This window comes from Acipenser ruthenus, chromosome 6 (assembly GCF_902713425.1).
Source record: "Acipenser ruthenus chromosome 6, fAciRut3.2 maternal haplotype, whole genome shotgun sequence".
Classification (NCBI taxonomy): domain Eukaryota; kingdom Metazoa; phylum Chordata; class Actinopteri; order Acipenseriformes; family Acipenseridae; genus Acipenser; species Acipenser ruthenus.
Window position 1 is genome coordinate 36,874,202 of NC_081194.1, and position 13,307 is coordinate 36,887,508.

Below are 13,307 nucleotides of genomic sequence, written 5' to 3' on the forward strand. Positions count from 1 at the left end.
TGTAACTTTGACTGCCTTTTTTAAATTTTGACAGCCTTTTGTAAACGTGAAGGCCTTTTGATACCCAGCATACACTGCAAATACCCAGTAAAGTTATACACTGATATTCTGATAGCACAGCAATTCAAATGAAGTTTGTAATTGGTTGTCTTCCTCAAATACACAATAAAAAGTGATATTTATAGGGTATACAGTTATACAGCGATACAGTGGTTTCGGACATCTAAGAACAGGTACTGCGAGCATCTGGATTCATACCCAGAGGTACTCTGTAGCCTCCTAGGACATTCACAGCTTGTTTGACACCCTCTTGTTGTTGCCCGTTTCTGCATATAAAGGAAAATGCTGTTTGTTAATCTCTCTTTTTTCTTATAAATCATTCTGTAAGAATCATTCCAAAAACACTTGAATCAGTTAGGGACTACCAGTCTGACACTACAGACCTTTAAATTGCAGTACCAATTTGCAAGTTGCTAAGTGGTTGCGTTCCTCAAATGTGCACTGCAAAGTGATATTTTAAAGAATAGGGTATATAGTGCTTTTTTTCGCCTCTGCTCGCTTTTGGTGCAAAACTATGCTCTAATACACTCAAGCTGATACTGTGATCACAAAACACTTGGAATGGACTTAAATTGGTGCTTCTGTTGCATAAATACACTACAAAATGTGCACATTTCAGGTCTTATATATAATGGACATTTTTTGTATGTATTTTGCTATAGGAAATCGCGGTGGGGGGGGGGGGGGTCCTCCTGTCGTACCCCATGAGTCCACAAATCCTAGGCCAACAAACTTGCTAGTACTCTCTTTAGATGCACAACAGTCTTAGCTAAAGAAAATTGACTCCTTCGAGTTCGTACAACCTACGACCGCCATTGGCCGAGCCTTACCCCGATGGTGTTTATATAATGGGATTTGAAATAAGGAAGGGGGTGGTCTCTTATCGTACCTGTATCTCCACGACCCCTGGGCCAACGAACTCAGAAGGGCACTCTTTGCGTGCACAAGAGTCTTAGCTAAAGAAAGACATCGGCCACGGGTTCATACGCCACCCCACCACCAGATGGTTCCGGGGGTCCCCGAGACTTGAAAATCGGTACGGAGGTCCACCTCGGGGCCCCTGTCGATCCCTCCAAGCAACGTGCCCCCAGCTAGAAAGGACACCAGTTTAGACTTTTTTTTGCCAACCTGGAGCTCAAAAGCTATTGGAAATGCAACCTTGACATGCCATCATGCGGAAAATGTGTAAATTTGTTGAAAATGTAGCATTTGAAAACGGGTGGCTCCCTGTGAAAGAGGGCCCCCAGACATGACCCTAGGAAGTTCAACCCGGTTTCTAGGCTAAAAGGGTAGTTTTTGGACATTTTTGACAGGGCGTATCTCGGGTTCTGTGGGGGTTAGGAACTTGATTTTTTTTTGCGGCGCACAAGGAGTCACCATTTTCATGGTTCAGATGCCAGGACGGCTTGGCAAAGTGAATTTTTTCGTCATGACATGAGTTTTTGGGTGAACCACCACACCGTTTTAGGGTGTGGTTTGGGGTGCTCCCCTGAGTCTATATCACTTTGAATGGTGGTTCTACGTGCTTGAGTTCGAGAGATATGCCTGAAATGTGTTTTTCAACCCTGCCATAGACATGAGTGAGGCTGAACCCCTGAACGCCCTGAAAATATATTTTGCAAAGAATTGCTATGAAACTGGGCATGTTACATTCAGGCTGGTCTAGAACCTTTCGAACGGTGGGTGTAGGTGCTCTGGTTCGAGAGATATGACAGAAAATGTGTTTTTTAACACTGCCATAGACATGAATGGGGCTGAATACCCGAAAATATATTTTGCAAAGAATTGCTACGGTGGGTGTATTCGTGCAGGGGTTGCATGGTGGTGTGTGCGTGCAGGGGTTGCATGGTGGTGTGTGTGTGCAGGGGTTGCATGGTGGTGTGTGCGTGTAGGGGTTTGTGACAAAGAGAGAGTGAACTCTTGTTTTAGATCTCCCTTCCGACCGGTGAGGACGCTGGGGAGGAGGAGCAGACAGAGCCGCGGTGCGCAACATCACAGACCCGGTCGGGAAGCGCGGTGGCAATCGCGCATTGGCTGACGGCGGTTGCCCTCGCTGACCAATGGGGACGAGACGGGGCGTACAAAAGGGGGCGTGGCCCAGGGTTCTGTTCCTTCTGGTAAGGTACAGTGTGTGTGTGTGAGAGAGAGAGAGAGAGAGAGACCAGCACGAGAAAATGAGCTCTTAAACATTAGTGTTTTAATAGTAGTTAAAGTCATAAATTGTGACATTTTTTTGCATAAAATACTAAATGAAGATTTACTGAAGACAAGGAGAACATTTTGAAAGAAAAATAATGAAAAGAAAAGAAAAGAAAAACTAAAGAAAGACAGAAGAAATACTGAGAACAGAGACAGGCAGCCAGAATAGAGCACAGAAACAGGAGGTAAGAATCTATATTAACCAGCAAGATAAATACAACAAAAAATACCAATCAAAAAAAAAATTATAATAATAATAGTCATCATCATCTGTAATCTGCAAGAAAAGTCAGTATAGCTTCATACAAACTGCTGTGGGAATTTTGAAAAATGCAGAGTGAAGTGACAGTTGGAGAGGGCCTCCCAACTGCCAGTGAATTTGATACATTTGAAAATGTAACAGTTTTTGACAGGCTGAGCAGCAACGGCTGCTGCAGCATTGAAATAGAATACCCAGAGGAGCTGAGCTCTGCAAAGGCCAGAAAAAATTACAAAGACAGAGTGCTGAGGGAGTCCCCAGAGACTCTAATAGCAAACTACTCCACAGTGGACAACTGCAGGGTCAAGTGCAACCTGCTGCTCTACACCGAGCACCCCAGTGCATGGCACTCTGCGCTGTGCAGCACCTACTGCAACATCCGCAAGGGAGGCATCGGCAGAGGCAGGCAGCTGACCGTGTTCGAGGACAGTGATGCTGACAGCGTCATGCTCACTGTCAATGTCTACAACAATGGTACTGTCATGGTGCAGGGCAGAGAGAGCAGCCTGGACCTGTTTGAACACAGCTTCCCAGCATTGAGAGAGCGTGTGGAGAGAGCAAAGACAATACCAGAGCTTGCAAACCCCCAGCCTCTCCCCCCACCCCCAGCACAACGCAGCAGCCAGCCTCCCCACCCCCAGCACAGCCCTGTCACTGACTCCCCCAGACAGGTCAGCAACATCAGAGCCCTGAAGGAGTGCCTGTCAGTGCTGGAGCTGCAGTTCACAGAGTTCAGGGAACACACTGAGCACAAGCTGGCCACCTTGAGCCAGACCAGCCCATCAGAGCAGCTCAGGGACGAGGTGCACAGGCTGAAGACAGAACACAGGGCCGAGGTTCAGGAGCTGAGAGCGGCGATGAGAGGATTGGAGGAGGACAACCAGGCCATGAAGACAGAGCTGCGGAGACTGAGAGAGGAACTGACCAGGACAGCACAGCACAGAGAGCTGAGGAGCCTGCAGAGAGAGCTGGAGGGACTGAGAGGCAGCCAGCTCCGCACACCAGCAGCACAAGAGCAACAAAGTACCCGCCGGGACTGCACCGACACACACACTGACAACCCAGACACTAACACACAACCCCAGCCATACAGGCAGACACACAGACAGCCCCAAATACACACACACACAACACCAGCCACACAGGCAGACACACAGACAGCCCCAAACACACACACAACACCAGCCACACACACAACACCAGCCACACAGGCAGACACACAGACAGCCCCAAACACACACACAACACCAGCCACACAGACAGACACACAGACAGCCCCAAACACACACACAACACCAGCCACACAGACAGACACACAGACAGCCCCAAACACACACACAACACCAGCCACACAGGCAGACACACAGACAGCCCCAAACACACAGTCAGAGCAGCAGGGCAGTGCAGAGGTGCTCATCCTAATAGATTCGAACGGGAGGTACCTGGACGAAAGACGGCTTTTCCCTGGCCGAAGTGTCGACAAGATCAAGTGCCCAACGACACAGAGCGCCCTGCAAATCCTGTCCAAAAGCAGACAGAGGAGCCCGAAATACATTGTGATCCACACCGGCACCAACAACCTGCGCGCAGACAGAGGAGATGTGGCCAAATCCCTGCGGCAGGTGGCAGAAACAGCAGCCAGAGAATACCCCAGCGCCAAAGTCATCGTGTCCACCCTGCTGCCCCGAGCGGACGTGCCCTTCCACATCATCCACAGCATCAACACAGAGGTGTCCCGGGGCTGCGCCCTGCTACCCAGCATGCACCTGGCACACCACCACCACATCAGGCCCCACCACATGTACGACCAGGTGCACCTCAACAGGGAGGGCATGAAGCTTTTTGCTAAATCCCTCAAGGACATCGCCCTGGGCCGAGAGCTCACCAGCACACCCTACACCGAGACCAGGAGCACGCCCAGCCGCCCCCGAGCTCCTAGGATCCCCCAGCCCCCCAGACCACGCCCCCACCACAGAGCTGCCAGTCAGCAGGAGCAGCGCCTGGGACCCCCACGCCCCCTGCATTCCATCCAGCCCCCCAGGCCACGCCCCCACCACAGAGCTGCCAATCAGCAGGAGCGACGCCAGGGACCCCCACGTCACCCGCATTCCCCCCAGCCCCCGCAGCACAGCTATGCTGCAGCCGTGTCCCGTCGGCCAGGAAACCCCGCCAGCACGGAGCTGAACGAGATAAGACATCTCCTAAACCTTATCTGCACTAAGCTAATTAGCTAATGTATCACCTGTATACCACAAAATTAAGGAAAATAACAATAATATAGTATAAATATATAAATCATAACCAAATTTAAATATGAAAATGTAAAACTTTGTCACTTCTTATTTCTTTACTACTATAAACCATAGATTTTTTGTTAATAAAAATGGCATCATTTAAAATAAGTAGCTGGAATATCCAGGGTCTGTGCTCCTCAACCTTTGGAATGAAGAGCACAGACCCAGACTTTGTAAATAGTATAAATAACATGGAGGTAATAATCCTCCATGAAACATGGAGTCGTGCGGACGTGTCCACACACTGTCCCAATGGATACAGGGAACTGATAGTCCCCTCCCTAAAGAACCCCCACATCAAACGTGGCAGGGACTCGGGGGGCATCATTGTGTGGTACAAAGAGGAACTTAAAAACACTGTCTCTCCCATTAAAAGAGGAGAGACACATTTATGGCTCAAAATTGAAAAAAAAATCATCCAATCCCAATCTGACACATTCCTGTGCGCAGTTTACAATTTACAATCAGAAATTAGCCATTTCCAATCCTTGGGCTCTGTGCTGCTGTGTGGAGATCTCAATGCCAGGACCGGCAGAGAGGTCGACTATATCAGCACAGAGGGGAACAGCCATGTGATTGGACAGCAGACCTCTTTGTACCACACACCCATCACCACACAGAGGAATAGTTTTGACAGTGTGGTGAACAAGAGTGGGAAGCAGGTACTGCATATCTGTAAAGGCCTGGGTCTGTACATCATTAACGGCAGGATCAGAGGGGATTCTCAGGGCAGATATACATACAGCTCTGCTCTAGGTAATAGTGTAGTGGACTACGCTATCACAGACATGGACCCAGAATCTATTAATGCATTTATAGTCCGGCAACAAAACCCCCTATCAGACCACTGCCAAACAGTCCTGTATCTAAAAACGAACCCAAAACTAAATAATTCAAACCCGACCCCACCCGCCAAATTATACGGTCTTAAACCAGCCTATAAGTGGACACAAAGCAGTGCTGAGGAATATAAACAAACAATTCATAGTGCAGAAATAGAAAGTATGCTAAACAGCTTTCTAACTAAATTTTTTAAATTAGACAAAAATGGAATCAATTCGGCCATCAAAGAAATCAATTTTATATTCGAAACAACAGCAACAAAATCAAAACTCAAGAAAACAAACAAGAAAAAAACTAATTCTAAAAAGAAATCAAATGAAAAATGGTTTGACATGGAGTGTAAAACAAACAGAAAAGAATTAAGAAAATTGTCAAACCAGAAACACAGAGAGCCAAACAATATCGAACTGAGACTCAGCTACTGCAAGGCTCTGAAACAATACAAACACCTTCTCAATAAGAAAAGTGAAGAACACGTGTCCAAACAATTATCCCAAATTGAAGAATCCATAGAGCAAAATTCCTTTTGGGAACTATGGAACAAATTAAACACATCAAAAACTAGTCACGAATTGGCAATCAAAAATGGTAACATTTGGAAAAATTACTTTGATAAACTTTATCAAGAATTAGACGAAAACGAATTAAATCCAGACCAAAATTCAATATTAAAAAAACTAAACAAATTGGAAACCAAAATCAAGGACAATCAGAAACCACTGGACTTCCCAATAACAGGACCAGAGCTAAAAGAAAAGCTCCAAGCCCTCAAGCCCAGGAAAGCCTGCGGGCCCGACAGCATCATAAACGAGATGCTGAAACACAGCAGCCCCAGGATGCAGGAGGCCCTGCTCAAAGTATTCAACCTCATCCTGGCTGCGGGCTGTTTCCCTGACATCTGGAACCAAGGGCTAATAACACCAATTCATAAAAGTGGAGACAAATTCGACCCCAATAATTACCGAGGCATCTGTGTGAGCAGTAATCTGGGGAAGGTGTTCTGCAGTATCATTAATGCCCGGATACTGGCCTTCCTTACCGAACACAATGTCTTGAGTAAGAGTCAGATTGGATTTCTGCCAAATTACCGCACCTCTGACCATGTTTACACCCTACACACCCTAATAAACAAACATGTGCACCAAAAAAATAAAGGAAAAATCTTTGCTTGTTTTATAGATTTTAAAAAAGCATTCGACTCAATTTGGCATCCAGGTCTATTCCTTAGAATTCTTGAGAGCGGTGTAGGGGGTAAAATTTATGACATCATTAAGTCAATGTATACAGAGAATAAGTGTGGTGTGAAAATTGGAAACCAAAGAACAGGGTTTTTCACCCAAGGGCGTGGAGTGAGACAGGGCTGCAGTCTGAGCCCAACACTGTTCAACATCTACATCAACGAGTTGGCTACGGTGCTGGAACAGTCTGCAGCCCCTGGCATCACTCTACACGACAAAGAAATCAAATTCCTGCTCTATGCAGATGACCTGGTCCTGCTGTCACCCACTGAACAGGGGCTGCAGCAGAGCCTGGCACTGCTAGAGCAGTACTGTCAGAAATGGGCACTGACAGTAAACCTGGACAAGACCAGAGTTATGGTATTCCAGAAGAAAGCCAGATCTCAGGGAAACAGGTACCACTTCACCCTGGGAAACAACACCTTGGAGCATAGCACCAGCTACAATTACCTGGGTCTAAAAATCAGTGCGTCTGGGAACTTCAACCTGGCTATAAATGCATTAAGAGATAAAGCGTGCAGGGCTTTTTATGCAATAAAGAATCGGCTATACAAAATTAAACCACCAATAAAAATTTGGCTAAAAATTTTCGACAGCATAATAAAGCCAATCCTTCTGTATGGTAGTGAAGTATGGGGTCCCCTTATGAACCCTGATTATAAAAAATGGGATCAAAGCCCCATAGAGAATTTCCATCTGGAATTCTGTAAACACCTCCTGCAGGTTCACAGGAGTGCAGCCAATAGCGCTTGCAGGGCTGAATTGGGCCGGTTCCCCTTACTCCACTCCATACAGAAACGAGCGCTCAACTACTGGGTCCATCTACAGCAGGCTGATCCGCAGTCCTACCACCACACTGCACTGCGGATGCTCACAGCCCCCACAAGAGAATCCCCTCAGTAGAATGGTACTGAAGCTCAGCCAAATAAGTCAAATTAATACCAGCGAGCTTCAGAACACCACCAACAAAAAACTCCCAGCACAAAAAATGAAACAAATTAATCTAAATCTGGAAAACAATTATAAAGTACATTGGAATAACGAAATTGAATCACACAATAAATTACAATGCTATCTGGCCCTAAAAAAAGAATTTACCCTGGCAGAATATCTGGTCAGGGTCAAAAACACAAAACATAGACAGATGCTGACCAAGTACAGACTCAGTGACCACAGCCTGGCCATCGAAACTGGCCGGCACAAAAAAACCTGGATTGCCAAAGAAAAAAGGCTGTGCGGTCACTGTGATCTGGGAGAGGTAGAGACAGAAATGCACTTCCTGTTGTCCTGCTCAAAATACACAGAGATACGGGAGAGATATATCCCCCAATTCAAAAAACAAATGGCAGAGTTTAACCTCCTCTCCAATTCGAGTAAAATCCCCATCCTTCTAGGAGAGGAGGAGCGAACTGCAAATCTAGCAGCACAGTATGTGTCTGCCTGCCACAACCTGAGGGACAGTGTGTGACACCCTGCATACATGACCATGGGTTACTGTTGATGAGGAGGGAGGGAGGGAGTTATATCGTTCAAAGGGAAGGGAACAATGGTTTTTTGTGTTTGTTAGGTTCTGTAATTGTATTTCCGTTTTATTATTTCTGTTTTGTATTATAAAAGCTTTGGCAATACCTGAGCGCTCTCGTCATGCCAATAAAGCATTTTTGAATTTTGAATTTTTTTGAGAGAGAGAGAGAGAGAGAGAGAGAGAGAGAGAGAGAGAGAGAGCATTTTACTGCAGTGTATACGAGCAGGGGAATAAATAAACGGAATCAGGAGAGTCCTTATTGTGTGTTTGGATATACCTGCTAACCCCTTCACCCTTTGTCTGTCCATAGAGCAGGAGCGCGGACCCGGAAGTGCCGGACTGTTTGCAATAATTCATCTCGGGGGGGGGGGGGGGTGAGGAAGGACGGACTGTGTTTTTGTTTGATTGTCCTTGCGTTTTGGTTTCATTTTCATTTGGGACTGCAACCCCTTTCTTTCCCTTTGTTTGTCGGGTTACCCATTGTTGTGTATCCCGGCGCTGCTATTATTATTATTATTATTATTATTATTATTATTATTATTATTATTATTGTTTGACCGGGTTACACATTGCTGTGTATCCCGGCGTTATTATTGTTGGATTTTTCGTGTTGTGGATTAAAAAAACCCGGAGTTTTTACCAACAAACCTGGACTGGTCTAGCAATCTTTTACACCACACCCTCGGTCATTCCTGTCACAGGGTTGCATGGTAGTGTGTGCGTGTAGGGGTTGCATGGTGGTGTGTGCACGCAGGGGTTGCATGGTGGTGTGCATGCAGGGGTTGCATAGTGGTGTGTGCGTGCAGGGGTTGCATAGTGGTGTGTGCGTGCAGGGGTTGCATGGTGGTGTGTGCGTGCAGGGGTTGCATGGTGGTGTGCGCATGCAGGGGTTGCATGGTGGTGTGCGCATGCAGGGGTTGCATGGTGGTGTGCGCGTGCAGGGGTTGCATGGTGGTGTGTGCGTGTAGGGGTTGCATGGTGGTGTGTGCATGCAGGGGTTGCATATTGGTGTATGCATGTAGGGGTTGCATGGTGGTGTGTGCATGTAGGGGTTGCGTGGTGGTGTGTGCGTGCAGGGGTCACATGGTGGGTGTATACATGTAGGGGTCTTATGGTGGTGTGTGTGTGCAGGGGTCTTATGGTGGTGTGTGTGTGCAGGGGTTGCATGGTGGGTGTATGCGTGTAGGGGTTTCATGGTGGTGTGTGCGTGCTGGGGTTGCATGGTGGTACACGTGTGTGGAGGGGAATTGAAATGCAGGTTTTGCGCAAAAGGGGGGCGGGGAAAAGACTGGGAAGGGTAGGGTAAAAGAAAAATTACTACAATCATTTATTATCACTTTCGACTCCCAGTCTCCTTTCCCTCTCTTTATGATTTTATTTTGTGATTATTTAATTATTGTCAAAATAAACGGCCTTCATCTACTCACAGTTGCAGTCTCATTTCTGTCCAAAAAGAACCTGAAACACTACAATATATTGATGGGCGTTACATAAGAAAATGAGATGTCCTTTTTTCGGAATACCATGTTCCTTCCCAAAAATGTGTTTTAATATTAGCCTTTAATAAAGGAAAACGACTGCTTTAATTAATTTTCATGTATCTATTTCAGTGCAATGTAGTTTATTCACGTAATAAGAAGTACGTTTTTTAACATTTACATTTTATTTCTGTTTTTCATAAAAAAGAAGATTTCTGGGGAGAGTAAAAAATGCATTAACTTTGATTCATGTACTAAGGGTTACTCTCAAATGAATTCACGATCCAGTTTATGGTAAACTGTGCATGGATGACTTAGAAACTCGCTGTCAGCTGAGTCCCCAAAACTGGGCTGAATTAGAAAATGCAAAGCGGCCCAGAATTTGGGACGTTATCTAAAAACCAAGGCGGCCCAGAATTTGGGACGTTATCTAAAAACCAAAGCTACCCAGAATTTGGGACGTTATCTAAAAACCAAAGCGGCCCAGAATTTGGGACGTTATCTGCAAACCAAATCGGCCCAGAATTTGGGACATTATCTGAAAAGCAAAGCGGCCCAGAATTTGCGACGTAAATGAAAACAGGGGCAGTCTATATATAAAACTGTGATGACATTAGAGATAAACTAATGTATCCTGTAACAAAACTGCAAGAGTATACATTTTATATTAAAATATATCGCAAAAACAATTATAGATATATGCTACTTGAAAGAAAAAAGTACACCACTACAGAAAGCCAATTCTTACATTCGTGCATAACATGATGATTCATATAAAGTAATTACCCATAGTTTGTTATATCAGTACAGCGTAATACCACATTATATTTTAATGGTAAGGTTGTGGAAAGCAGATCACTCTCTCTCTCTGATTACAATGTTAAAAATGCCTGCAAGCTTTTCCACTCGTGTGACGACATATTCATGTGACAGACATCGACCAATCAAAACGCGAGACTGTTATACGGTTCCATCCCAAAAACCGGGCCTGTGTCATACCTCTACAGCGAACAGCCGCGGCTCAAAACATAGACGAGCGTTGGCTGACAAAGAAGTGTGTAGGCAACCAGATATAATCCTCACACCATGTGCTACTGCCACCTAGTCAGGGGGTGTGAATCGCCTTCGAGTCATGTCATTAATTATCTTATGAATGATTTGTAATACAAATTAAAATGATTTGACTCTTTTTCCACAGTTATTAAACTTTTCAAATATTCAGATATTTATTCTAAAGGTTTAAACAGGTAATAAAATAAAACAATTATAAACGGTTGAAATGAACCAAAAACAGCTGTTATTTTCAGCAGGTGTAATTGGTTATTGATGAAAGGCTATCAGGGACAGGGAATAACCTACTTTGAATTAAGGAGAATAAATCAGCTTTAATAACAGGTAGTTGAAGTGAAATATGTGACCGTATGTGCAAGTATTTGAACTATTTTTGTCCAAGATCAATCCTGCCCGTTATAATACTCATTAATTTGTCTCACATCACAAAACATCGTTTATATGATCTCTTTATAGCAGGGACTGTTTTTACCGTGCCTTTTCTGATCATGCTGTAAATTATGAAGCTGGTGGAGCACAAAGGGAACTTCGATTGCATCCACTTCTGCGATTAGTATTTCTCTCAACACCACCTCCATTTTGGCTCTGCTCAGAACTGTCCCCGCTCCGTCTGCACAGACCGTGACGTTACGCGCAGACTCCCGTCTGCAATCTTGCCGGCAAAAAAGTGTCGTGAACGCACCCTCTGTTCAGGGCACAGCCTTGGTGATTTTCCATGGCTGGTTACGGCCTGGATATTACTATCACCAATACAGTAACCGCTTTAAAAAATGTTGTTTTGTTAATTTCATTTGACACCTCCCATTTTGGTTAAGGCAAAGGGCGGAGCAGCTCTGAGGGCGAGAGGCTTGTTTACATTCTCCATGGAGACCGCGTTGATATGTTGCCTAGATACAAAAGAGCAATCAATACTTGAGGGTCAGAGACAGTCACATAGAGCAAATTGGAAATAGAGCAAATCAGAGAAAGTGCAAGAAGTTGTTCTAGTAGTAACCTCAGAACCATGACCTCGAACCCTGCACAAGGTCTGCCTTTTCTACCGGGAAACACATTCAGAGATCCCACAGTGAGTATACTACAAATACAAATAATAAAATACTATGGCTAGTTTACGTAGTACCCGTAGAAAAGGAACTACGTGTGTCACACGACTTAACAGTGGTTGGTAATGTAACTTTTTACAAATGTTTCAAATCTATCACATATAAATTTGTCTGTGATTTCAATTATTACGATACATTATATCATGAAAGGTGTGCATATTTATTTAAAAAAAAGCATCTGTGTGCAGCTTATTTGTGTAATATATATATATATATATATATATATATATATATATATATATATATATATATAATCACAAAGTGTAATATGAAGTCACACTATAGAAGCAATAACGTCACAACATTGAAAGCTTGAGTACCACTTGATTTTGGTGAACCCTGCTTGAGCATTTTTGTTGTTACAGTATTATATTCCATAGGCTATGGTGACACTGATACTGTCCTCTTATGTGGATACCTGTATGTTATCTACATGTTGACCATCCTTGTTATATTGAACATTAGCATATGGAGGAAGAATGATAAGGATCAGGATCACTAAACTAACTGAAAAAAATGACTCTTTCAATTGTTGTTTAATTATGTTTATTATATTTTAAAGAAAAAAAAATACCCAAAATGTTACATAGTTTGTCGCATTTTAATTAAAAGAAAGAATATTAATGTAGACAGTACCTTTTGTTGTGTACCAGGTATCAATATTTTCATCCAAATACTGATATTCATGGATACAACTTATAACTGTATTGCATTGTTATACTGTAGTGCTGCTGTTGGTATTTTATGTTAGTGTAATGAGATAAATCTGTTAGAATTAATAAACTAATATATTTAAATAATATGCATACAAACAACTGTAATGTGTGTACTTTGTTTCTCTTTCAACTGAACCGTACAGTATTCAATAATGCTAATCATACACATTTTCTTGAACGAATACAGAGAAATGTGGAGAATGAAGAAAAATGGACCTGTTTGTAAAATGGACAATAGCTTTCAACAACTGCATTTCTATTAAATGTTTTCTTTATTTTTTTAAAATTTTATTTTCAAAAATGAAATATTGATAGTGTCGTTTTATACGGTGGAACCAGGCACATCATACTGATTTTCTTGCACTTCCATAACTAAATACTCCATATTTTATACCAGAGATCCAATGTAGTCATCATTTTTATTTCTCATGAAACATTTCTGCCGTCATGGATATGGAAAAACCTGCCAACTGTGTCTTTTAGCCCTCTATCAAAGTATTGCCCATCATGATTAAAACCAT

The 13,307-nt window shown here is 43.7% G+C and overlaps 1 protein-coding gene across 2 annotated transcripts in view; it reads left to right on the top strand.

The window, feature by feature from the left end:
• The first annotated feature begins 11,595 nt into the window (after window positions 1–11,595).
• efhc1 (EF-hand domain (C-terminal) containing 1) overlaps window positions 11,596–13,307 on the top strand; it is a 53,788-nt gene continuing 52,076 nt past the window's right edge. Inside the window, exon 1 of one of the 2 annotated variants that reach the window (XM_034017751.3) lies at window positions 11,596–12,033. In XM_034017751.3, coding sequence (XP_033873642.2) covers window positions 11,971–12,033 — 63 coding nt within the window. In that variant the 5' untranslated portion in view covers window positions 11,596–11,970. The remainder of the gene's footprint in view (window positions 12,034–13,307) is intronic. The other variant, XM_034017750.3, reaches the window with a different exon arrangement.